This window comes from Choloepus didactylus, chromosome 4, assembly GCF_015220235.1.
Source record: "Choloepus didactylus isolate mChoDid1 chromosome 4, mChoDid1.pri, whole genome shotgun sequence".
Classification (NCBI taxonomy): Eukaryota; Metazoa; Chordata; class Mammalia; order Pilosa; family Megalonychidae; genus Choloepus; species Choloepus didactylus.
In genome coordinates this window covers 44,108,944-44,135,896 of record NC_051310.1, presented here as the reverse complement: position 1 = coordinate 44,135,896, position 26,953 = coordinate 44,108,944, and the positions used below count along the sequence as shown (strand labels likewise).

Genomic DNA, 26,953 nt, shown 5'->3' with positions numbered 1-26,953 from the left:
CCTACTGTGACTAGTACTGCTAGGTGTTTTATGATTCAAGCAATTCTATGAAGTTAATGTAATTATCCCCCATTTTATATAGGAGGAGGTTGAAGCTGAGAAACAAAGCAAGTTGTCAAATATCATATATCTTGTGTCACTGGTGGAGTCTCATTTCCCACCTAAGTCTTTTTGGCTGTAATGACTTTTTTCTACTATGCCACAATGCTTCCCACTCCAGCTTCCTTAAATTTCTTTTCTCCAGCTTTTCAGTCATAATCTCTGGAAGCTCTCAGGTTAAGTAGCCCATCATTTTCTTCTAGCTCTACTATACTTCTTGTCCAGATTAAAGACCATGATTCATCACTTAAAGTTGCCCTCACTAACAATTCAAATACCTTCACTCCTTTAATCTATTCTTGTGCTTAATGCTAATGTCCAAACTGAATGATACTGTCCTTTACTTTTTCCATTTTTGTTTCCAAGCAGGAAAGCATTACTGAAAAAAATCATGGTGATTACCTGACCCACTACAATTTCTGCCACCTGCTGTCAATTGACACTTCAAGTTGCTCAAAATTCTGTAATAACTGTCTTGCTGATTTCCTAGCATATTCTTCCAGAGGATAATTCAGTCATACATTCTCTACCGTCTTTAAATCTTAATATCAGCCCTATTTTCTCACTCTTGGCATATGACCTCACCACCTCTCTGGCAAAAATAAAGCTAAAAAAATATTTGCAAAGCTAAACTGGACAAGGGCTCCCTCATCTTCCTTTCTTTACGTAGAATTTCCCCATTCCTTCAGCTATGCTCTTTTCCTCCAATCTAAGAGGAAAAGGTACTTCTGTTCCTTTCTAAGAACAGTAGCTCTGTTTCTACACTTGAATTCATTCTTTCTCACCTTCTTTGGAACTCTGGTTTCTAAATTGTTTATTCTGTGCCTTAGATTATTTCTCTCTAGTGACTCCTCTCCTTTCTATATCCAAATATACAAAGATTATTATTACCATAAGAAAATCTATACTTAAACACCCTGGTGCCCCCTTGAGCTACTAGACTATTCCCCTCCTATTCACTATTAGATAAACACCAACTGTCTTTCCTTTTTCACTATCCACTTTCTCTTAAAATTCCCACATCTGATTGGTGCCACATTATTACAGAAACTGCTTGAGTTCATTAATAACCTAATCTCCAAATTACCTTCTGATATTCATTTCCCTTAATCTATCTGTACCATTTGACATCACTGACACTCCTTATCCACCGTCTTGAAACTTTCTCTTTCCTTGTGTTGTATGACTCTGTTCTCTCTTGATGCCCTCACTACTACTACTTTTTTCCCTTCCTATTGTTCTTTACCTTTCTTCCATGCCCTAAATTGGATATTCCCAAAAACTCTGTCCTCTGCTGAGTCCTCTCTTCTCTAAATTCTCCCCTTAGAGTTTTTCTCTCATGTCACCTATTGCAGATAATTTCCCATATTTATATCCCCAATTTTGACCTCTTTTGCAAACTCAAGCCTGCATTTTCAGCTTCTTTTGGATCTTTCTACCTGGTGTTCCTCCGTTACCCAATCTCACTCACCATCTTTCCCTTCCTACTATCTAAAGAATTCTTCCATACTGACTTACCTGTTTCATAATGACATCACTATCCCATGCAGCTATCCTTTCCAAGGTCAAAAGTGGCTTATTTTTTAATCTATTATTTTTAATGTAAAAAAATTAGATTGTAAGACAGTTTACTTACAGGGAAACTTGTAAAATACAAGTAAGCATTCATTTGCTTACCTAGTATTTATTGAGCCCCTACTATGTTCCAAATACTATTTTAGTTGCTGGGAATATAATAGTAAACAAAAAAAGGCAATAATCCCTATCCTCATGAAGCTTACATTCTAGTGTAATGCAAAAAGAAAAAGAAACCACTGTTAACATTTTTATATATAGTCATCCAGACTTATTTCTGTGCACTTATGTATTTATTTATAAAAATGAGACATTGAATTAAATACTATTTTATGATTTGCTTTTTTTTTCACTTCAATAGCACATCACAAATATCTTTCAGTGTCAGTGATAAGTAATATCAGTAGTCCATCTTTGACGGCTGTGTATTAATTCTGTTGTATGGGTTTATCGTAATTAATTTAACCAATCAATTCCCTATTGTTAGACATTGGATTTGTTTACAGTTTTTCACCACTAAAATAGACATTGCTGTGATCAACATTCTTACTTAATTGAACATTTGATTATTTTCTTAAATTCATAGAAGTAGAATTGCTAAGATAAAAGGTATGCCTTTTTATTTTAAGACCTTTAATGTTGTTTATTGTAGAAATATTATACCAATTAACCCTCCTTTCAACATTTGAAGTACCTATTTTCCCATACACTCACCAACACTGAATGTTATTATTTACTTTATAATCTTATCAGTCTTTCAAAAACCCAGTTCAGATGTTTCTTCCTATTTGAGGCCATCCAGTAACACTCTAGTCAAATTTGTTCTCTCCCTGTTTTGAATGCCTGTGGTAATCATTATTTGAATCGATCACATGGGATCTATCATATACTGCTTTTACTGTCAATATGCATGCATCTTTTTAAATTACTTTTTTATTGTCATCTAATATTTTGGAAATAGAGAAATGGGTAAAAGTCATATATAAGCTCACCATGCTTTAACTCAAACATATTAACAGTTGATTTATTTCCATATTTCCCCATGGATGTAAGTTTATATTGTCTTGTTATTATATAGTTGACATTATAATATATATAATTTTATATCCTTTAAAATTTAACATTATATCTTTATTATTACCTTTTCTCCTTAAACATTGTTTTATTTGCTGCATAGCATTCTACTATGTGGGCAGGTGTACTTTTCCTCCCTTTCTTTATGTCTGTCTTCCTTTCTTACACATGGAGAACACATTGTGGGTCAAACACACACACACACTCACACACACACGCACACCAAAAGAGTCTGGTGACCCTGTTGCTATACCTTAAAGGGAACAGAATTGAGGAAAACAACATAGCCCTGTTAGGCATACTTCTTAGCTCTCTTTTCACCCAACTATCCATCCCCCTCTTCACCTCACTCTATACATCAAAAGTTCCAGTTCATCCCATCCGTTGCCCTCGCAAATCTCTGTCTATCTTCCAATGTGTCTCTTAACTCCATTTTTCCTTCCCAGTACTCAGAGGACTGTCGTGAACTAATTAGAATGTGCTCTTTTCCCACTTTGAGTCTACCACAATTTATAGTATGTTTTCTGGTGATTATACAACCAGTGGTACACACACTTATGCCAGGCTGTTCCGTATAACTGTATATTTCCAAAACTGAAAATCTAGCTTTTTCTAATCCTCAAAGTAATTGTGTAAATTTCTATCTGTGATAATAATCTCATATATGCAGCTTAAATTTTACACTGAATTAATGTTTTGTATTAAATTTCATTTAATTTATACCATAAGAGAGAATAACTTCAATTAATCCATGCTTAGAGTTCTTATTTTTATGATGAATGCTTAAATATGATAACAAAATGATGTTTTAGTCATTTGCACAAAACAGCAGCATGTATTTATATAGTGACTCTCTTCTAGGAATTTAACAGTGCTTGATTAATATTATCTCATTAATCTTTGCTGCCTATAAAGTACATAGGTAACAAGTGTTATTATGCTTCTTCATGATAACAGTAGTAAATATTCTATAATGTACTGCCTAGAAGTATATATGTGTGCCAGCTACTGGATTTGTCAATCAAGGAATCAAGGTCAAGAAGCTAAATGAGGTGACAAGCCATCAGTGGCAAGTATCTCCAAAAACCCTGCCTCTTAAACCTGAAACTTCTGGACTATTTCCCACTATTTTCTCTCAAAGGTAATTGAGAAGAGATTCTTCTGTTTTATTCTTACACTTAGAAACTGTACCTTGGACTTAGTATTTTACATATATGTATATTATCTGTCACCTGCTCAGTACAAGTAATATAAGGAATTTTAACAGGATATAAAAAACTTATCCCGGAATGCTTTTAATCTAGTTGATGAGTTATGTATGTATAATATAATATCTGGAGCAACCACTAAGAAAGTCTATAAAAATATACCCAGAAACAATAGCGATAAATCAAAGTGGAATTCTAAAAATGTTGAGGTAATCCTCAGGAGCAAGTAAAGGGAAACAAAGAAGGAAAATAGATAGAGAACAAACAGAAAAAAAAATGACATAAAATGGCAGAGCCCCCACCTTAATCAAGATGGCTCCCTCCCCCCACAGAAGCTTTGAACAACAGCAAGAACTGGCAGAAATATGTTTCTCGAAGCTCTGGAAAACAGTTAAAGAACTGCAGTAACAGGGCAAGCTCCAAATCAAGAAAAAGGCTACTTAAAAGTGGTAGAATCTCATAGCACCTGGCTGGCCCCTCCTCTACCCCTTACCGGTTTAGGGCATCGTGAGCCCAGTGTGAGTCCCTGGGTCTAGTTTCAGAAAGAGCAGAGTAACTCTTATGTACATATTAGGAGCATGTATGTCTGGCCCAATCTGTCTGGTGATGGCCTGAGGGACTCATCATCCCAGAACTTGACCTGTGTGTAAAAGGCAGCTCATGAGCAATCCTACAGAATGCATGGGAGAGCAGTCAAGTGGCTGCCTGTAGCAAGGGACTGCTAGTCATAGGTTATACAGTGCAATGCCTGGGACCATGAGGAAGCTGTTTCCTGGGGAAAAGGGGACCTTCGTGTCTGTGTAAATGGGGGAATTCCCTGGGCTACAGGCACATGCCCAAGACAAGTTGCATGCATGGAAAGCATCAGGGTGGCCCCTTTACTTTACCCTTGAGCTGTTCTCTAAACTCTTTGTATGGATAAGCCCTAAAGGAGAGCACTCTCACAGGTTAGGAAAGGTGTTTTTCTTTTTTCCTTCTTTTTTTTTTTTTAACTCCTGGCATTCAAGGAAAGCTCTGTCTTAACACTAGCTGGATACAAGCTTAAGGAACAGATGTCTCAGAGTCTAAATTCCAACAATAATAAAATATCCAGGTTTCAACAACAAAAGAATACAAAACAAACAAAGAAACAGGAAGTGATGACCCAGGCAAAGGAGAAAATTAAAGCATTAGAACCATGAACAAGGAGGACTTCATACATACCAGACAAAGACTTTAACAAAGTAGTCCTAAATATGCTCAAAGACCTAAAGGAAAACATGGTCAAAGGAGTAAAGGAAATCAAGAAATTGATAGATGAACACAAAGAGAACAACAATAAAGAGATGGAAATTATGCAGAGGAAACAAACAGAGCTGAAGACCACAGTAACAAAAATTTTAAAATTCCCTAGAGGGGTTCAACAGCAGATTGGAGACTGGCAGAAGAAAGTGAATTTAAGATAAGACAATTGAAATCATCCACTCTTGAGGAGAAGAAAGAAGAAAGAATGAAGAAAAGTGAACAAAGCCTGCAAAACCTGTGGGACACCATCAAGCATGCCAATATACATATTGTGGAAGTCCCAGAAGAAGAAGAAAGAAAGAAAAGGGCAGAGAGAATATTCAAAGAAATAATCACTGTAAACTTCCTAAATTTAATGAAAAACATGAATGTATACATCCAAGATACTCAATGAAAACAAACACAATAAAACCAAATAGACCCACTCCACAACATATTACACTCAAACTATCAAATGCCAAAGATAGAGAATTTTGGAAGCTGCAAGAGAGAAACATGTCACATACAAGACAGCCTCAATAAGATTAGGTGGTAATTTCTCATCAGAAACCATGGAGGCAAGAAGGCAGTAGGAAGCCACATGTAAAGTGCTGAAAGTAAAATATTTCCACCCAGTAATTCCATATCCAGCAAAACTATCTTTAAAACATGAGGAAGAAAGTAAGACATTCCCAGATAAACAAACCCTAAGGGAATTCATCACCACTAGATCAACCCTACAAGAGATGCTAAAGAGAGTTCTGCAGGTTGAAAGGAAAGGACACTAGACAATAGATCAAAGCCGCATGAAGAAATCAAGATCTCTGGTGAGGGTAACACATGGGTTAATATAATTGCCCGTACTATTGTATCTTTGGTTTGTAACTCCTGTTTTTACTTCCTACAGGATCTAAAGGCAAATGCATAGGTAATGATAAATCAGTGGTTTTTGACTCAATGTACAAACTTGTACATTAAAGGTGGGGGAACAGGGGTATAAGGACATGGTTTGTGTATACTCTTGACTTTTAGTTGGTGTAAAAGCAAATGCGATTGTTATAGATTTAAGATGTTAAATTTAAGCCTCATGGTAGCTACAAAGAAAACATTGGAGAATTTGCTAGCTCCTAAAGCAGAAAGTAGAGTACAGGTTGCCAGGGGCAGGAGGCAGGGGAAGATAATGCAAAATGGGAGTAGGTTTTTTGTTTTGAGAGAAAGGAAAATTTTAGTTTTGGAAGGTGGTGAGGAAACTTCAACATAATGATGTGATTAATGTACTGAAAGATACGCTTTGGAATTGTTGAGATGGGAAAGTTTATTTTGAATATATAGTCCCACAATTAAAAAAAAAAAAAAAGAGCGACTGAAGAGACAATGACAATTAAAGGCAATACATAATATAGATAAATATAGTGATATGGCAAATGTGACAAAATGAGTTACCTAACTGAATTACCTCAATAGTTTAAAGTTAATTAAAATTTAAAGAATGTCAAATATTTTAGCATCCCTCCTTTTCTAAGAAAAAAGGAGCAAAGTTTTCTATTACCTAGTAGGCATCCAGGAAACTTAAAGATAGCTTAAGTATAAAAGACATCTTAACAGTTTTATTAACCTGAATTTGGGAAAGGCAGAATCAAGAAGAGTTGTCAGAGATGACAAAATATTAACATAAGTAAAGGCAAGAAATATTTACCAGCAGAATTTTTTTTTTAAACAGCATTAAGTAGCCATGATTCTTAGAAACTTTTGTTTAAAGTGATTTAAGAATGTGCCATAAAGAAAATGTACAGAATATTTGGGTTATAAAACGATACCCTTGTTATCTGGGCACAAATTAACTTGGCCATTTTTAACAAAAAGAAAACCCAAATCCCAAGTAACAATTTGCAATAAAGGATTTATAGGCCTTTTTCCTTATTAAAAAACACCACAAGTAACCAACTTTGTCAGTAGCTTTTACATATATTATTCTTACTTTAAATTCATTATCACTGTATTGTAGTTATTATCCCCAGGTAAATAAATGTCACCTCCCTTCCAGACTTTCTATATTTACTTTATAACTCCAAATTTTTTTTATCTTCTTTCATATTCTAGTACAATCAGAAAATTTTTACCTTAAGAAAAAAAAATTGTCTTTTTTCCTAATAGACAAAACATATTCAGTACCTTGCACATGCATCCTACCTTCATATATCCTTCAAACCTGTTAATGATGGTTACTTTAAAATCTATTTTGTAAGAGCACTGGTATATTAAACATTTTATTGTCCACATATCCAGGATTATTTATTGATTGCTCAAATTAGTATTAGTTTAAGTTCTTAGAGTTAAGTAAGAATTTGAAAGTTATGATTTCAGTTTATATAAAATCTAATAATTTAATCAAAACTGTGTAAGAATCCATCTCTTTTTATAGAGACATTCCCTATTATCATTCAATTTAGATGAACACAAATTTTGCTATTGTCTAGCAAAACCAGTAAAGGAAATTTATGAGATTCAAATTGGGATTTTTTATGAGAAAATAAACCCAAGACTTGCATAAGTAGAATATTGTTCTAATATAATTTTCTTATATGATGATAAAATCAAGAAGAAAAACTGGACAATTTTTAGGCCAAAATTATTAAATCAGTCTATTTGTCCAAAGAGTCATCTTAATAGAAATATTATATGAACTTTTTTCTAATACAATTTATAAATGTTTGTGTATATAAACCAAATTCTTAAAGACTATGTTTGAAAGCTCTGAATGGTCCACTTTCCTTATCTTGTAACCTAATAAATAACCAAGACAATTAGTTAACTCTGTTAAAACTTTTTCCCAGAGTTATTGTTTAATAGGTGCAGAGTTTCTATGAAATTAATGAAAAAGTTGGAGTAATGGATATTGGTGATGGTAGGACAATATTTTGAGTGTAATTAATATCACTGAATTGTCCACTTGAAAGTGGTTAAAATGGGAAATTTTGAGCTGTGTACATGTTACTACAATAAATTTTTTTAAAAAACTATTATACTGGGGGAGCTACCCAGCTCATTAAAAATAAAATACAAAAAAAATTGTCCATTATAACTTATACAATTATTTTCCCTCCTCTTTTTGTATTTTATCTATTTATCTGAACTATCTGGGTTTTTCTAGGATGTGTTCCTAATGACCAGAATCATTTCTTGTTCAGTTAGTGTGGTAAATTTTCAGAAGAAGGAGAAAGAAAAGTGGGAAGGTATAAAGAAGCTGGTAGCAATAGATACAGAAAGAGTTACTGAGCACTGTAAAAGTCTAATCATCTTCCCTTTGTAAATATGCAAAAAGAGAAAGTTAGTCACTACAACCATTTCAAACAGTGTCTTAGGCCCATGACAATTCTATTAAGACCATATGATTAAATTTCTGATGAACAGAAGAGAATAAGATCTCTTGCAATAAATTAGGTGACTTCTCTTTTAGACAAATAAGGAAGAGACTCTTTTTAGGAGGTTTTAACATAAAAACTAACACATTTTTTAAACATTTTTACTCAAATTTCATTTTGAAACTTTGAATAACAATAAGCATTCTAATCATTGAAAATTGAATTTTTTGTTTGTTCTAAAATTGCCTTTCAAATGAATGATTTTGGTAATGTCAAAAGTACTCCAAAATAGTCACTGCAATTCCAAATTGTCCTTGAGGAAATTATGCCTTTTTGAAAAATAAATGCAGAAAAGAGAAAACAGAAGCCAGAGTTATGCCAGGAGGTAGCACAAGGTTATTAGTAAATGAATTCATAAATTCTTTAGCTAAAGATTGGTCAAAAGGGAAATTATCACTTATGTACTGTATCTAAAGTCCTCAACACCAAAATTGAAACCCTTGAGTACTACTCTAAAATTTAGGAGGCTACAATGTATAGAGAGAAGATCTATCCGGAAGCAAAATTCACAACATAGGGAAAACTAAGAAAAGTTCTTATAGACACACAATAGTATAGCCAAATGACAGGCAGGCAGGAGGGTTAGTATAAAATCAGTGCTTTAGCAGACCTTCACCAAGGAAAACAAAAATTAGTACAAATCTAATCAAATAAACTAAAAGTCCTGGGAACCTTATTTCTAGGACAAACCAAATAAACAATGGGAGCTCAAAACAAAGAAACAAAACAAAAAAGCATCAAAGTCCAAAATAAGTGCCAGACTTACCTCATCATCATAGACAAGGAATCCCTCCCCAGCAAAAAGGCTCCAGGCTTCAGGGAAGTACAGTGTAACCAGGATGAGAATGCTGGTGGCAAGGAGTCTTGCCTAAGTTTTGGTGAGACCTCCATGACTATCAGAGTACTAATACCAAGACCATTAGGGAAACTTGTTGATCATTTAAGGCTGAATATCTTAAAGTTTCTGAACAAAGAAAAACACCACCTTCACAGAGACTTAGTAGTGTCTCAAAACTGAGACATTACAAAAGGGTACTTACATGGTTTTGAAGAGAAGTTCGTGAGCAAGGTCTGGGCAAAGATTGGTCAGAATTTGTAAAACAGAATTTGGAATAGTCTTATCTTTGGAACAAATGGGTCCATGTGAAGTTATTGTTAAATCAAACTGTCCATGGTCGTATCTTGGAGCATATAGGTCTGCATAGCTTGTGTTAAAACAATTTGGCCTAAGATACTTTGTGTAGATTGTCATGATTTGGTACAGTTAATCTGTTATGCAAGTAATAGTACAGTTTTACAAGTTGATGTTTCTACTTTATTTCTCAGAAAGAAAGAGTTTGGAAGCAAGGCAACCAATTATAAGGCATATGCAGAAATTCAGGCATAATATAATGAATGCCTGGAATTTGGGGGATGTTATGGGTGATCCCCCCTCCATGTGAATAACACAGGGTTAAAGGGTCAAAGAGGAGAAAGATTAGGAAATTCTTAATTCAGACCCTTGGAAAGAGAATGGATTACAAGGAAAAAAAAAAAGAATCAAAGTTAAATGTTTGAAAGTTGGGAGGGTAGTGATGCTATTGGCAATAACAAACAGGAAATTTAAATTTAATATACAACACAGGAAAGTAACAAGGTACATTTTGTTTTGTTTTGTTTTTGTATTTTTTTTTTTCCTTTTGTATTTTAACTGTAGTAAGTTTCAGGATCCAATTAAAATGTTCCAATTAAATAAGATTCAGATCTAAAGGGGAAAATTGTGAGTCTATTCTACTATATTTAGCCTTATTCTGTATGCTTTCCTTGAAAATACTTAAATACACTGTAAATCCCACATTCTCATTTAACTAGCTATTATTTCACTATGTCAGTTTTACAGAGGAATAATTGGTTCTCCAATGATCCCTAATTATTCTGTTAATTCTGAAATTGTGTTTAGCAAAATGATAGTGAGGAACATGAATGGCAAAGAAAACTCCCTAATACTGGGGGAATCTTGCTTAGTTGGTGGTCAGTACCCTGCTGTGAAAAACAGTGGTGTAACCACACAGTTTTCTTTCTGAAGCAACTTGTATGATTAATGGAGTTAAAGAGCTGTAACCTTAACCTTTATAAAATTATAATGACTTCGATAACCCATGTGTTAATTAAGATCAGAAAATTAATCTCTAGTAGCACTACAATACTGATTTTCCAAGCACTGCCAGTGACTAAGGATGATTTTCCATGGTATCTGATTAAGTTAAATTAGTATAGTGTTTGAAGGGAAGATTCCAGGTGACAGTAAATAAGATGGTCAAGGTTTTTCTCCAGCCATTTGTAAAGGGACAGTTGGTTGCAAAGCTACTACTTTTCCAAAATAAAGCCCAAGGTCTGGCCCCAAGAGTCAGAAGGATGATTGAAGGGATTTGAGGTTATTGGTTGGGAAACTGAGATATAAAGACTTGGATATTGGTTGTATTAACAGTCTAAGCATCTAAATAATGTTCCAGATTTTCTCAATTAAAAAATGCACTTCTTTCACTTGATAATATTTCTGAAATCAAAGTACAACTTAAGACAAATGTATAAATAAAAGTTGTATGTTCTAAGTGTGTGTTTGTGTGTATTAAAGACCCTCTCCTCTTAAGTATTTTATAATCTAATAGTCTGTGGTCACATTATAAACTAATTCCATCTGCACTAGCATCTACTAATAACAATATGAAAATTCTTGGGGAAAAAGATGCTCTTTCAGTATTATATATCATAAAGAAAGGAAAAAGAATCACATTTATTGTATGTTTATTTATCTTCATTAACTGATTGCCTTCTACCTCACTTAATCCTAACAACTACCCTGCAAGGTAGTTATTATTACTTTTTTTTTCAAATGACAAAACTAAGGCATAAAGAGTGTGGCTGAATTAAATTTGAACAATGCCTGAATCACAAGTTCTTCCTACTATACCACACTGCCTCAGTGGAACATTCTAACGTAGAATAAGTTTCTTATAATTTTCTTCATAGATATAATAATAGTAGATATTAAATTTCTAAAAGGCGATTCAATTCAGAGTCCCATTGCAGACATGTATAGCTAACTGTTAATTTTTAAGTTTGCTAGTCACAAAATATCTGTCTCCCTCTTCTTTAGATAAGTTTAACCTAATTGGTATTGTTGCTCCCACTTCACAGAAGAGATCAAAAAAGCTTGAAAGAAAAGATAAGCAGTCATTCTCCTCAGACTTGAGAATGTGTCACACAGTCTCTACCTCAAATGTTCTCAGTGAAAGATAAATTGGAAAAGAATACTGGAAGGAAAAAAGAGAATCATTTTATTTCGTTTGCCCCAGTAATCAATTACTGGCAAGGACCGTATCTCCAGAGCATTATTGTCAAATTGTAGCCAAAGCTAGTATGATAACTGGCCACTGTTCAGTCACCATTTAAATTTCAGCATAGCTTTTGAATTCTAGAGGAATGTTTTTCTTTCTCCTGTACTTTCAATATTATTCAAAGATCCTTTAAGTATATTCCTCCTGCCAGATACTGTTGTAGGGACTAGATACACTAAACTCTGTTTGATAGACGACTTTTTTTTCTTTTGTTTTTTATTTTTGATAGTAGCAATAGGCAACATTATCCTCAGAGAATAATTTGTGGTGGTTTTTTGGCTTTGTAGCTGCTAAATCCTGAAGATGACCTCTTACCAGGAAAGATTCGAGACAGCAATCGTTCAACCCTCCTAGCAACAATTCAGGAACATGGTTACCCCACAATCAACTTGGGAATTGTGGGAGACAAGTAAGTATTGGGTTTTATTTTGAAGAGTTATTGTACAAATATGAATTTTTGGAGTACTAACTAGGTGGAATTATGCTAAAGAGGCAGAAATATGATACCATAGTTTTCACTTATCCTCCAGTGTTCAGAAGCTGGAAAATTATAGAGGCATTTATAGTCTTTAAGGATGGACATATTCCTAGAATGCCTATTAGAAAAGTAGAAATATTTTGGTTTCCTATGTTTGTATTAAGTTCACAGAGATCTTTTTTGATAGTGTTGGCTTTATCCTAATAGAACTGATGATGATGGTGTTATTCCTAATCACACCTTTATTTGTTTCAAGAAAGATAGGAAAACCATGGTGAGAAGTGTGAGAGAACGTGTCAAAATTAGCACTACCTGATTCTTTGAAATTTAAGTACAATTGTTTTCTAGGACTTTTATATTATTTTTGTATCCTTATGTAACCCAAGTGTCTCTATGCTTCACCCACTTATAAGTACAAAGAGAGACACATGGACTATAATTACCTATCTTTATATTATCTTTATATTATATTATATTATAAGTACAAAGAGAGACACATGGACTATAATTACCCATCTTTAAAAGCATCGTGCCTATGCTAAATTAAATCATCCTTCTGTTAAATTCTCCACATATTTCTGTGAATCTTGAGTGGTGTCTCACATGTGATCAAAAGCAAGTCTCCTTTCCCTGGGCATCCCATTACCATACAACACTGCTGCTCTGCTATCTTTCCCCAAGAACTGTTTCTAGTTTGCTAGAGTTGTACCTGCTCTTAGTAAAACTCAAACGTCAGCCTACTGAAGACAAATCTAAGTGACGGATACCATGGTGTATCTGTTACCCCTAATGACCTCTTTCTTTCTAATGGCCACCTTATCGCTGAGTGAAGTTCATTATGCTTGGATAATTCTTCTCTTAAGATGAATGCTTTCCCAGGTCTCAAATGTGCTTTTGAGGGTCTCTGACCTACCATCTTACAAGACATGCTCTGTCACCTACGAACCACAGCTTAGACTCAAACTGGGATCCTTAGACACAGCATCTTGCCAGTCACCTGAAAGGGAGTGGCTTTTATTGTTATCTCACCTTATACAGTTCTCTTTTTTCCTCCTGATTTTATTTTCTCTCTCTCTGAGAACATTTGGAATAGAGACTGTTTGATATTTTCAAACATCATTCCTTCTAAAATCTTCAGCATTTGTTTTTATTTGTGTGTTTAGTCTTAGAGAAGTCCATAGCTAAGCAAAAAACCAACTTAGAGCCCATGCTGTTGAAGCCAGTGTCACGGGTTACCTAGTGTAATCCTGCCATGGCTCCCTAGCCATAGGAAGGGAGTAGAAAGAACCCACTGCAAAAAAAAATTTTAAAGGCTGGTTATTATTTGAACTTGGACCTGACCAATATCCTCTCTTTTCATATAAACTTTAAGCATCTAAAAACTATCCTGATGCAAATAAAACTTTAAAGAAGACAAAAATCACTTTCTGAGAAAATACAGGATGAATTCAAGGGCTTTAAAAGCACAGATATATGATCACTAAAGCAAGCAGGCCTGAAACTCCAGGGAACAAACACACCAGATCTTTAGGGTTTGTTTCTCACCCCAGCTTTGGCCTTGTCCCTGCCTCCAATTGCATTAATGAGGTCTAAGAAACAAGAAAAAAGAAAAAAGGAGCTTTTGTATCGTTTTAACCCTAAGTTGTTCTGGACTGTAATTATGTCCATTTTCCCTCCTATTGTACTTTTTTATTAATAAAAAAAAAAAAAAATGTGGTTGCTTGATGTACTGTGTAGACTACCACGACCTTGCTAGGAAGGCCAGAACACCGTTGAAAGGCTCATGTTCCTATGTTAATAATTAATTTTCCGGGACCCACACTGTTGATTTGTGGTAGACATTTCCCAGCCAGTAAATATTGTTATTAAATTTAACTCCAAAATGTACCTTGAAAACAGTGTAAAGATCAACAAAACTAGAAGCATAATATAGACAATGTAGAAAATGTGCAGATCTCTAGTGTATACTCTTCTCTCTGACAGCAATACCTTATATCAAACAGAACCATTCAAAAATACAGTTGATGCAAATCTAGGCTTTCTCAGCCTTAGAGTGCTATATTGAAGAGGTCCAGAGAACTGTTTAAAATGCAGAGGTAGAAGGTGGGAGGAGAGAATTTATAACTGTTCTAATGAAAGTCTGTGCAAAGGAAACAAGCTACATTTAATCTACAGCCTGTTGATATTTTGTGAAGTTGCTTCCCACTGCATTCTTTTCCCTCCTATGTAGCCATTCACTATTGAAAGCAACTATTATTCTACAGAAGCCTCTACTTGAAGCTCTCCGGGGAAACAAATAGAGCCATGGGAGAAGAAACTCTACCTTATGTTTAAACCAGGGACAATATCTGTGAGCATAGATCCCTTAGTAAGCTAGGACAGAGAGGGGTAGAGAATGAGAGCTCTATACTTGTCATTAAAAAAACGTTTGAGTCTGGTTTTTAAATTCTGTATGATTCTTCTCCTCAGCTCTTCTTATCACTTATTAATTAACAATTAATGTAAAATAGATGAGTAAGACTTGGTAGCTATTTGAATTGAGCTGAACTGAAGCTCAAAAGAAAGTAAGCTGCCTTTGCTTACTGTACCTTTTATTTTAAAAGAGGGTAAATAATAGTATAGTGAGATTACAGGTGGGGCGTTTCAAATACCTGAGAGTTAACAGCTATATTTGAAAAGCATCCATTTATAAATGTTATGTTTATATTAAAATACATTACCTAAGACATATTTTCTCACATTGTGTGAGACACGCTACTATTGAGGCTCCTAATATTTTTCTTTAAAAAGATAAATTTTGAAACCTAGAGATATTAAGTGACTTGCCCAACACTGTACAACTAGTTAGTAGCAGAGGTAGAAATGGAATCTAGGTCTCTTTAGATTAACAATCCACAATTCTCTTCTATCACTATAGAGACAAAATAATAAATATAAATATAAAAGAGAGAGCATCCCGCTGTCACCACTATTACAAGTATGATTGCCACATTGAAGGCAAACATGTTCGTCAGGGGTTATTTAAAGGCATGTAACCCACAAAGTAGCGCTACAAACATAAATAAGTGTTAGCATGATATACTTATAAGGTATGACATTGGCACAAAGGGTTAACAGCAGAGGTATATGGAAAAACTACCCATTACATATTATAGACTATATTTAATAGGAATATCTTACCAGCACTAATACTATGGATGAACAATTAGCAACTGATAAGAACTCTGGGATGTTTTATATTATAATAATTGTTTAAAATTGAGAGTGATGGTTGTACAACTAAGTGAAGATAATGTGAAAAACTGTTTCTCTTGGGACAGAATATATGTTAAGTGAAATTAGGAAAACACTGCTTAATAAATGAGATCCTTGATCTTGAAAAAAAAAAAAAAGAGAGAACATCACTATGGGCTGGAGTAGTCAGAAAAGGTGTTATTCCAACTGGGAAGCATAGAAAGAACAAAAATAGAGAAGTAGAAATGAACAGCTACTCAGGTCAGGCCAGACTGTTTAACACAGGAGGGTCAGGTAGAAAGGTAATGCAGGTAAATTTGGTAGAAACTTGGGGACAGATTTTGAAAAGTTTTTCAATCCAGGCAGAACTACCCAATTCAACTACATTTAAAGCAGAATTGATATAATAAACCATTATTTTAGAAAGCAGTAGAGAATAATTTGTTATTCATTAGTTCAGTCAGGAAGTATTGATTGTGTCCCCATATAAATCACCTGGAGATCTTGTTAAGAATGCAGATTCTGATTCAATAAATCGGTGGGGGGAGGGGGGTGGAGCACAAGTTTGTATTTCTTACAAGCTGCCAGATGATGCTCTGCTCCCACTCCATGGATCACATGCATAGCAAGGATGTTGTAAATTAAATCATTCATCCACTATGAATTTTAAGCCAACGATTATTGAAAATATGAAGCTTAAATTGATATAGATCTTGGTCTTGAGGACATTATAGCCTACTAGTAAAAATGTTTTAGAAAGTTCTGGAGCTTCAACTCAGGTTTGGAAGTAGATTTAAAAGAAAGAGATTGAGGAAGTCATGACTTAGAATTAAGTGTCTGTTCATTTATCTTCATCTGGATTACAGAGCCTCTTTTAAATGGTATAAATGTGTAGTTAAAGACAAATAAAATGCCTGCAGAATCCATCTATTAGGCCTCTCTACCACAATTTTACATCCATCTCTAGCAGCACGCAATTTCTACATCTTCATCCTCCATTGGCAATCTCTCCTTTCTTGGCTCTTATAGCTCTTCTTATTTTCATCCAGTCTCTCATATTAGACTCATCTGTCTTCTACAAGGATTCTTTCTCCTTTGCTCATTCTCTAAAAGGAGGTTTTTTCCCTTTGACCCTCCTTTGGCTTTCTGTCCTTCTAATTCTTTCTGTTAATTGTTCACAAATCTGTATCCCTAGCCAAGATCTCTGTCTTGATCAAAATGCCTATAGATGCACCTGCCTACTGGGTGGATCGTCTTTAAGTCCCATAGGCAATACAAAGTCAACATGTCCAAAACTAAATTCATCCTCCTTCCACCTTGTACACTGCCGTTCCCCATCAACATCTTGTTCCATTTCTTTCAGTGTCATCTATCTCATTTACTGCCACCACCATCTACCAAATCACTCAAACCAGTAGAAACCTGAATGGAAGTAATCTTAATTCTCTCTCTGTTACTCACCCCTCTATTCAAGTCCTGATGATTTTACCTCCTCAGTATTTCTTCTCAACATTCCTAGCTCTTCTTTCCTACTGCCCTGGCTTAGTTCAAGTCTTCATTTATTTTTTGCTAAATATATGAAAATAGCCTATTAACCAGTTTCCCTTCCTCAAGTCTTATTCTCCCCTCTAACTCACCTTCTCATCTGCTACCAAAACGATCTTTCTAAAATGCAAATCGTATCTGTGGCAAAACTGGGGTTTTATATATGGGTCAGCACAGTTTTATGACAGGCTATGCTGTGTCAGACACGTGCTAGCCTTTGGTACTACAGATATGAATAAGACTGTTATTAGTAAGAGCTAGGAAGAAGTTTTCAATTCTTTTCCACTCCTCTTTCCTACCTACCCATTCCTCATCCATTTTCTCTACTCTCCATACCCCAAGCATGTCAGTCTTTAGCTGGGAAGGGGCACTAATCTTTACTGAGTACTTACTATATTTATGGCACTATGCTTGGTCCTTTCCTTATTTAGCTTAATCGAAACTCATAAAACAACAGCATCAGAGAAGGATCTTTTATCCCTATTTTATACATAATAATAATGAAGCTCAAAAAAATCAAATAACCTGCCCAGGATGATGTAACTAGTACAAGGCGGATTAAGGAGTCCAATCCAGGTCTGTCTAATTCCAGGGCCCTTTCTCTTTTTGCTATACCATGTTGCCCTTTTCACAGGATTCAACACCCCCAATTCATTAACATTAAGGTTAATCAACTTAATAATCTATATCCATTAGTATTTATATTAATTGTCAAGAAGAAAACCGCTAAGGAAATAGTAGCTGTGAACATTTCAAAAGCCAGAGAAAGAAATTTTATTTTAAATTTTTTAAATTAAATATTGACTCTGTATATAGATGAATAATAAGGGTCTGAGTTGCAGGATCCTAGATCTTTAGATGATATAAAAAGTAGAAAAAAGTGGCAGAAGGATTTATTAAGTAGTAAGTTTACTTACTGGGCCACTAAATAAAGCTGCTTCTTATTCATTGTACAAGAGACACCCTCCCCTTCCATGGAGAGAAAAGCCCATTTCCTTGTTTTTTTTTTTATAATAAATTTTATTTTGAAATAAATTCAAACTTACAGGAACAGTTGCAAAAACAGTACAAACCCCATACATAGAACTCCAGCATACCCCGATCCCCCTCCCCCGATACCCCGATCCACCACCTTTAATATCCTGTCACACCACCATTTCTTTCTTTCCCTCCCTCTCTCCCTCCCTGTCTATCATCCATCATCTATTGTTCTGTCCTCTGAACATATGAGAGCAAGCTGCACATATCTTTGAACAAACAATATAATTCACATATACCTTTCCCATGGACAAGAACATTCTTTTATCAATCTCATTAAGCACAGCTAAGAAGTTCAAAAAATTCAACATTGATACAAAGCTTACATTCTATATTTCCTTTTTTTTTTTTTCTTATGTCCCATCAGTATCCCTTTGAGCCTCCTCTCCTCCATCCTCAGATCCCATCTAGGATCATCCTTGGCATTTAATTGTCATCTATTTCGACTGTCTTTTTTTTTCAATTGTGGAAACATATATACAGCCTAAATCTTCCCATTCCACCCCCTCCCTAGCATTTCATTAGTGGGATTAATCACATTTAGAATGTTGCAATGCTATCACCTTCCCACCATCCATTTCTAGAAGTTTCCCTTCACCCCAAACAGAAACCCTACACTCATTTCTAACTCCCCATTGCCCCTTCTCCCACTTCTCGTAACCCCTACTCTACTTTTCATCTCTATGGTCATATTCTCTGATACTTTCTTTGTGTTTACCGTGGGGCTTAAATTTAACATCTTAAATCTATAACAGTCTTGTTTTTCTTTGATACCAACTTAACTTCAATATGACCCATAAACTATGTTTCTATACTCCATCATTCCCCCACCTTTATGTAGTTCTTGTCAAAAATTACATATTTTACAGTGAGTCCAAACCCACTGATTTATCATTACAGTTTATGTATTTTAGATACTGTAGGAAGTAAACAGTGGAGTTACAAATCAAAAATACAGTAGTATTGTTATTTGTATTTACCATGTGATCTTTAATGGAAATCTTTATTTCTTCATGTAGTTTCAGTCAATTGTTTAGTATCCCTTCCTTTCAGCCTGCTCAACACCCTTTAGCATTTCTTATAGGACTGATCTACTGGTGATGAAGTCCCTCAGCTTTTGATTATCCGGGAATGTTTTCATCTCCCCCTCATTGTTACCCTCCAGATGTTTGTGAATTCTCCAAGTCTCTGATGGTTATTGACTTCTATTTGCATTCCATTGTGGCAGAGAATGTGCTTTGAACAAATTCTTTTTTTTTTTTTAATTTATTGAGGCTTGTTTTATGTCCCAGCATACAGTCCATTCTGGAGAAAGATCCATGATCACTAGAGAAGAATGTGTGTCCCGGTGACCTGGGATGTAATATTCTATATATGTCTGTTAAAATTCTCTGTATCTCTCTCTTCTTTCTTTGTTTCTCTGTCGGTAGGGCTCCTTCTAGTATCTGAAGTAGGGCAGGTCTTTTATTAGCAAAATCTCTCAGCATTTATTTGTTTATGAAAAATTCAAGCTCTCCCTCAAATTTGAAGGAGAGTTTTGCTGGATAAAGTATTCTTGATTGGAAATTTTTCTCTCTCAGAATTTTAAATATGTCATGCCAATGCCTTCTCACCTCCATGGTGGCCGCTGAGTAGTCCCTAGTTAATCTTATGTTGTTTCCTTTGTATGTGGTGAATTGCTTTTCTCTTGCTGCTTTCAGAACTTGCTCCTTCTCTTCAGTATTTGAGAGTCTGATCAGAATATGTCTTGGAGTGGGTTTATTTGGATTTATTCTATTTGGAGTTCGCTGGGCATTTATGCTTTGTGTGTTTATATTGTGTAGAAGGTTGGGGAAGTTTTCCCCAACAATTTCTTTGAATACTCTTTCTAGACTTTTACCCTTCTCTTCCCCTTCTGGGACACCAGTGAGTCTTAAATTTGGACGTTTTATTTTATCTTTCATATCCCTGAGATCCATTTAGATTTTTTTTATTTTTTTCCCCATTCTTTCTTCTGTTCTTTCATTTTCCATTTTGTGGTCCCCAAGGAGGCTGAGCTGTTGTTCAACTTCCTCTAATCTTGTATTATGAGTATCCAGAGTCTTTTTAATTTGGCCTACAGCTTCTTTAATTTCCATAAGATCTTCTATTTTTTTATTTACTCTTGCAATTTATTCTTTATGCTCTTCTAGGGTCTTCTTTATGTCTTTTATATCCTGTGCCATGCTCTTCTTCATGTCCTTTATATCCTGTGCCATGCTCTCGTTGCCTGTCTGTAGTTCTTTGATTAATTGCGCCAAGTACTGTGTGTCTTCTGATCTTTTGATTTGGGTGTTTGGGTTTGGGTTCTCCATATTGTCTGGTTTTATCATATGCTTTAAGATTTTCTGTTGTTTTTGGCCTCTTGGCATTTGCTTTACTTGATCTCTAATTTGTCAGAACTGCAGCTTGGTGGTGTACACTTTCTCTAACTAACCAGCAGCTGGCGTCCGCGAGTCACCTATTCCCCTCAAGTCAGTTCTCCCCAACTTTGTCTTTGTGGTGTGTGGGGCTCTGATTCTTGTGGTGTTTAATTGGTGCACTAAATTTGGGTATGTTGTCGGTGCTGTCCGCCCTGAATGAGGGGTGTGTGTCTGAGCAGTTAGGGAGGGAGAGCAGCTTTAATAATCAAACCTCCCAGGTGTTCCTGGAGATTTCAGGCCGTTGCAAGAGTCTAAGCCTTCATTTCAGTCTTGCCACAGATTGTCTCTGCTGCTGACCCACAAGTCCTTGGTATTCGCGTAGGGTTTCTGGGATTTCCGATCAGGTCTCCTTTCCCTGCTGTGCTCTTCCAGGACCTCTGCTGAGGGAGGGCCGCGCCATGTCACAAGTGTGCGCCAGCCGCCAGGGAAGCCCTGGGATGCTGGACCGTGCAGGGGTGTTCCCAGCCCACGTCAAAGATGGCTGAATGGGACGCGTTAACTCCCCCTTTTCGCACAGCTCTGCCCTCCCAGCTCCGGGACAGTCAGCCATGGGTGTATTAAAGGCCACTGTCCACGGCCGATATTGTGGCGTGTGTGTGGTGCTGCAGGAAAGACTCCCCATCACACTGGATTTCTTGGTAAGGCTCTGGGCTGTGGGTCGGCCCCGGGCAGGAGTGTCCCCAGCCCACCGGGGAGATGGCTGCAAGTGGTGCGGTTTTTTCTCCTTTTGGGTCCTTTGCTCCCCTGGCCCCAAGACAGTCAATCAGCAGCGGATGTGGGAAGTGGTATCCTCCATGCCAGACACCAAGGCGTTAGCCCAGCCTGCTCCTGCCATGCTTCACTGTGCGGCTCTCCCCGTTGTATCTGCAGCTGCTCTTGGGCTTTTTGTTTTAAAGAACTAGTCCATCTTCAAATGCCAGCCCACCATTTCCCGACACCGCAGCATGGTCGAGGGACTTTCAGCCGACTCACTCACTCATCTCAGAATGCAGACTCCTGGTTTCACCAAATGCACGTTCCCTGTGGATTTAGCAGACCTTGTCTGGCTGGTGCTACGCAGGAACTGGTGTTCTGAGTCACTTTCTGGTTTTTATCTAGTATTTTTCACGGAGGTGTTTTTTTCCCCTGTCTCATCTAGCTGCCATCTTAGGTTCTCCCCATTTCCTTTTATAAGCTCTTTCTTTACCCTCCCTCCACAACCACTAGGGCTACTTTTGCGGCATTTTGGGTAATTTGTTAAACCAAGTTCTTAGTATCTTCTCCAAGCAAGATGAGAAAATGGGGAGAAAGAGAGCACACACAAAGTGAATGTATGTTAATTTTGGTAGTCAGACCTACATTCAACTTTCAAATGACCCAGATTCACAAATGGCCCCCCTCTTTTTGCTTTTTCCTACTGACCATCTAAGCTCCTCTGTCATTACTTTAAGAGAGGAAGGGAGAAAAGTTTTTTGAGAAGTAGAGGTGGGGGGAAAGCCATGGACAGCAAGAACAGCTTGGAGGGACAGTTAATCTCCTGTCTCCTGCCCCTCAAGGCCCATCATTATCTAGGAGAGGTGTTCTACTAAGCCCAAATATCCTCCCCACTGGCTAAATGTTTTCATTTCACTGTATTTTCTGATAATCGAATATTTAGAGATCCATTTCTGTTAACAGGCATTCTCTTTAAAAGCACAGCTGGGGGAGAGTTGTTCAAATATTAACGTGAATTAGTTCAAACCAGACATCTGATATCTGGGTGAATCTGTTGTCCTGGGTAAACAGGTGTAAATCATTTAGAAAACTTGGAGTTCTTTGAGTTACAAGACCACATCAGAACCTTAGCACAGCAAGAAACTGGGGGCCTGGTAAGAAGGGCATTTGATAGCAAGAAAAGAACACAGAAAGGTAGGTGAGAGGATATCATAAATAATCGTATACGTTCTTTAACATTCTTTCTTCACTCTTCCATCTTGTTTCCATAGTTCAGGCTGGTACCAAAGAATAGCTCAGCAATGTAATAGTGACATTATGAGTAAGGGCTTTTTTTTTTTTTTTTTTTTTTTTAAATATACTGGAATCTTGCCCACCATCTATACTATTGTATTTATAGGAAATGTCTTCCAGAGTCTAAACAACCAATTTTATATAGAGACACTTAAAATATAATCTGATTTATATAAACAATCCTTTGTTGCCAGATATTAAGTTGCTTCTCATCTTTCTCAATTGTAAGCAAATGAGGACCATCTTTATAACTAAATTTTGACATATACCCACAATTATTTGTGAATGTTTTAAAATTTATATTTTATTTATTTTATGACCATTTGTGGCATGCTTTCCATATGCAAAGCTATGTTGGTGATAAGAGTAAATTGATAAACAGAACATAGGCCCTCCCCTCAGCTGCTGGTAGATATGTAAACAAGTTGTTCATAGTTTTATCCTCAGCATTTAAAACAGTGCCTAGCATGTGGTAGGTATTCGATAAATGTCAGGAAGAAACTGAAAGGGAGTGAAACAATTTGCCCCAAATAGGGAACCATTCAAGACTCAAGATTTCAAATTGGCACAGGTTTGTGTAATAGGGATAACCACTTTTAAACTACATCCCATTTCTACATTTAATAGGGAACAGTTAGATGCCCTAGTTTACTTCTCCCCATGGGCTGGTTTAATAACCTTTTGTCCTCCTAGACCAGCATAAGCTACTGTTTCCCTGTTGTGGGGGAAGAGTCAAAGACAAATGAGGAAGATTGGATAGGTAAGTATTCTGTGTGCCAGCCAAGACATTGTGGCCAGATATTGGTCATATGGGCTCATGTGCTCTTCTCTGTTTTTGTTTTTTGTCTCTTCTCTCAGTCTTGGAAAATTTTCTTGGAGAAATTGCTATCTTGTGTGGACTAAACTGGGTGAAAAAAGGATTCATTCCTATTGGGCCAGGTTTGTTTTCTTTCCCACCAGACTGTAAATCCTATAAAGGCTGGGACAGGGTGTTTCATGCTGTTCCACTATGTCAGTAGCACTTAGTAGAGATACGTCTCCTGGATTAGACAGTCCTGCCAACTTTTCCGGTAACACCCTCTCTTTTCATGGAACTTAGAAACTTAAAACTGTGCAACTATCCAGAAGACTCTCACAAAGCCCCTTCAAAGTAAGTCTAAAAACCTTGATCAAAGGAGCAGGCCAGAAATATGTCACTGACAGCAAAATAAATTAGCAAATCACACACATTCCCAAAAAAAATGCACAATGTAAAGTTCTGTGGCTAGGATGATTCATTTTTTTTTCTTGAAGGAAAATATCTTCGGGAGAAAATTGGATTTAGAAGATTTTTTTTTTAAGAAGTCAGGGAGCTGTTCCTTTAGATTTAAATACGTAATCTTGTACATTTACCTCTTGAATATAATAAGCAATAATCTGGATCCAAATTCACAAAATCGACTTGGGGAAAGATATTCAGATAAAGTTCAGCATTGAGTTTATATCATTCCTAAAATTTATTTTAACTCTTGAGCTGTTTGTTTATATTTATACGTCAGCTTTGAGACAGCTCAGTAATGTAGCTTCCAAACTGCTTTACTTGGATCTTCTAGCCTTTGAAGGCCTGACAAGCTGGGAAATTCCATAATTAAAAAAAGAGTTCCCTCTTCTGGAAAATTGCCATCACACAAGCCTGCCATACTCAAATCATACTAGGCTTGCTTGGCTCTGTCATGGATTGGTGTTTTGGATTTGAATTGCCTGCTCCTGCTGCTGCCAATTTGTGAAGCTGCCTCTTCACACTAAAGCATGAAGCAGAAGAGGAACAAGTACTAAGATGGCAAATTGGGTTCTTATAAAACTGGCACATTTAGCAGGAATAATTAAGATAGGCTTAACAATACAGTAATTATTTGGGCAAGGCCCAGCTTTTTCTGTCTTCCAGTTTGTAAACCAAACATGTCCCAGCTTCCTAGTGCTGGCCTAATGTTCTAAAAGTAAGAATTTCTGATCATCAGGGAGAATTTAGATCTGAATTTAATTGTTCTTGTTGTCTTTAAAAACTGCCTGCTTCCTTTATGGAATAAAAAACCTTTTCTGCTCAAAATCCAGAGTTTTAATTTTTGAATCAATGTAAGATTTATTTTCTGATCATTTATCAACAGAGGTTTCTCATTTTCTAATGGTTAATCCAGATTATTCTTTCTACCTTAACAAATGTGTTTAATGACAACAGATTCTTCCCATTTTCAGCAAGAGAATTTTTAGTCATTTTCATAATCCCTAAGAGTTGCTATTACTGTTTCTTCTAAGATTAACCCCTAAGTATTACCATACATTTAAAAAATTGTTTTCTTACTCTACCCCATAAAAAGTAGTATCTTCCAGAAAGCCTTTCCTAATTATCCCAAACCAATTCTGATCATTCTGTCCTACTCAGCATTTTTATCATTTCCCATTTATATTTTCATTTTAATTAATATATTTAAATTCAATCAATTACATTAATTTTATTGCTTATTTCACTTATTTTTCTAACCTTTTTTCGTATGTTTTCTATACTACCTTATAAACTTAAAGGCAGAGATCATGCTTTCTTATTTCTTTATATGACTCTATAGTGCCAGAACACCCAGTGGACTGAAGAACTAAATGATGGCTTTATGTAAATTACTATATGATTAGTGTATTTCCTGAACTATATTTGTTTTCTTGATATAATTAACTACCACTATTTCTTAATCTCCAAATCCTAGGGCTTTTTCTCACTATTCTGTCATCTTCACTCATCTCAAAATGGCACAACTTACAGTTGGAGTAGCAGATGAAACAGAAAACTAATTAGCAGCTGTTGTCTGTCTGTGTGTTTATATTAAATATTTTTAAATAAGACTGTGTTTGCATTTTGAATACTCTGAAATTTATAAAATCAAAACTTGGGTAAAGACTGTCTTGGTTTTGAATTTCATAGCAGACTTCATGGTAAAGCAAAAAGAACTTTATGCCAAGATGAGTGCTAAATAACTTAAGGCAGTTGCAGATTTTGTAAAGCAAAGGAGTCTGAACTGAAAGTGGGCCCCTAAAGCAATCAGATTGAAATCTGAAAAGATATAATATTCAGAAGATATCATACCCTCTAGATACATTCTTCCTTCAAAGAACCTAACTAGTACATATAGTTTTCAGAAAGCTACATTCACTCCCTAATGAGTTTATTTTCATAATTTCTGCTCCTTTCTCCTTTTTCTACCTCTGTTAAGTTTAAGCTTCTTTGACATCTGATTAAGTTACCAACTCTAGGGACAATATGACTATTGTAGTTATTGGTAACCATCTCCCAAGTTGAAGGTGAATGTCATGGCTTTAATAAGAAAAGGTGCTTTCATTTTTCACTCAAGTAAAATAGTCAAATGTCCCTGATGTTCAAAAAGTAAGAGAGAAAGGTATGATCTGTAAGATGAGTAAGGATGGAGTTAATTTCTTCCTCTTTGCTTCAGTCTGTGTGTGAACAGAAAATAGTCATTGTGTTTATGTAGCCTTCAGTGTTTCCACAAAGAATCTTAAAATTGAAAGGGATCTCCTGAAGTTAGCTAGTCCAGTCTTTCACCCAAAGGAGGTGTTAAGGAGATTCTCTAACAGCTAGCCATCAGATTTTTGTTTGAATGCTTTTAGTGATAAAGATCTTTTTGCCTCATGAGGCAGCACATTCTGGTGTTGGATGATGTTTCAGTTTGCTAAAGCTACCAGAATGCAATATGCCAGAAATGGGTTGGCTTTTACAATGGGGATTTATTAGTTTACAGATTTACAGTTCTAAGGCAATGAAAATGTCCCAATTAAGGCATCAACAGGATGATGCCTTCTCTGAAGAAAGGCCGCTGGCATCTTGTATCAGATAGCAAGGCACATAGCCAGTGTCTGTTGGTCCTTCGCTCCTAGGTTTCATTGCTTTCAGCTCCTGGTTCCAGTAACCTCCTCTCTGAGCTTCTGTGGGTCCTCTTCTTAGCTCCTGGGGGCTTTTTCTCTAAACTCTCTCCAAACTTCTCTGAGTTTTTCTCTCTAAACTCTCTCTTTTTTTTCTGCCTTTTATCCTCTTAACAGACTCCAGTAAAGAGAACTTGAACTGGGTGGGTCACATCTCAGTTGAAATAACCTAATCGAAAGGTCCCACGCACAATAGGTCTGCACTCACAGGAATGGATTAAAAGAACATGGCATTTTCTCGGGTACAAAA

General features: G+C 36.0%; 1 protein-coding gene across 7 annotated transcripts in view; it reads left to right on the top strand.

Moving 5' to 3' along the window:
• Positions 1-26,953, top strand: part of GPHN (gephyrin) — a 784,704-nt gene that overhangs the window by 715,221 nt on the left and 42,530 nt on the right. For all 7 annotated transcript variants that reach the window (XM_037832495.1, XM_037832502.1, XM_037832496.1 and 4 more), the window contains one exon: positions 12,306-12,427. In XM_037832495.1, the coding sequence (XP_037688423.1) occupies positions 12,306-12,427 (122 nt within the window). The remainder of the gene's footprint in view (positions 1-12,305; positions 12,428-26,953) is intronic.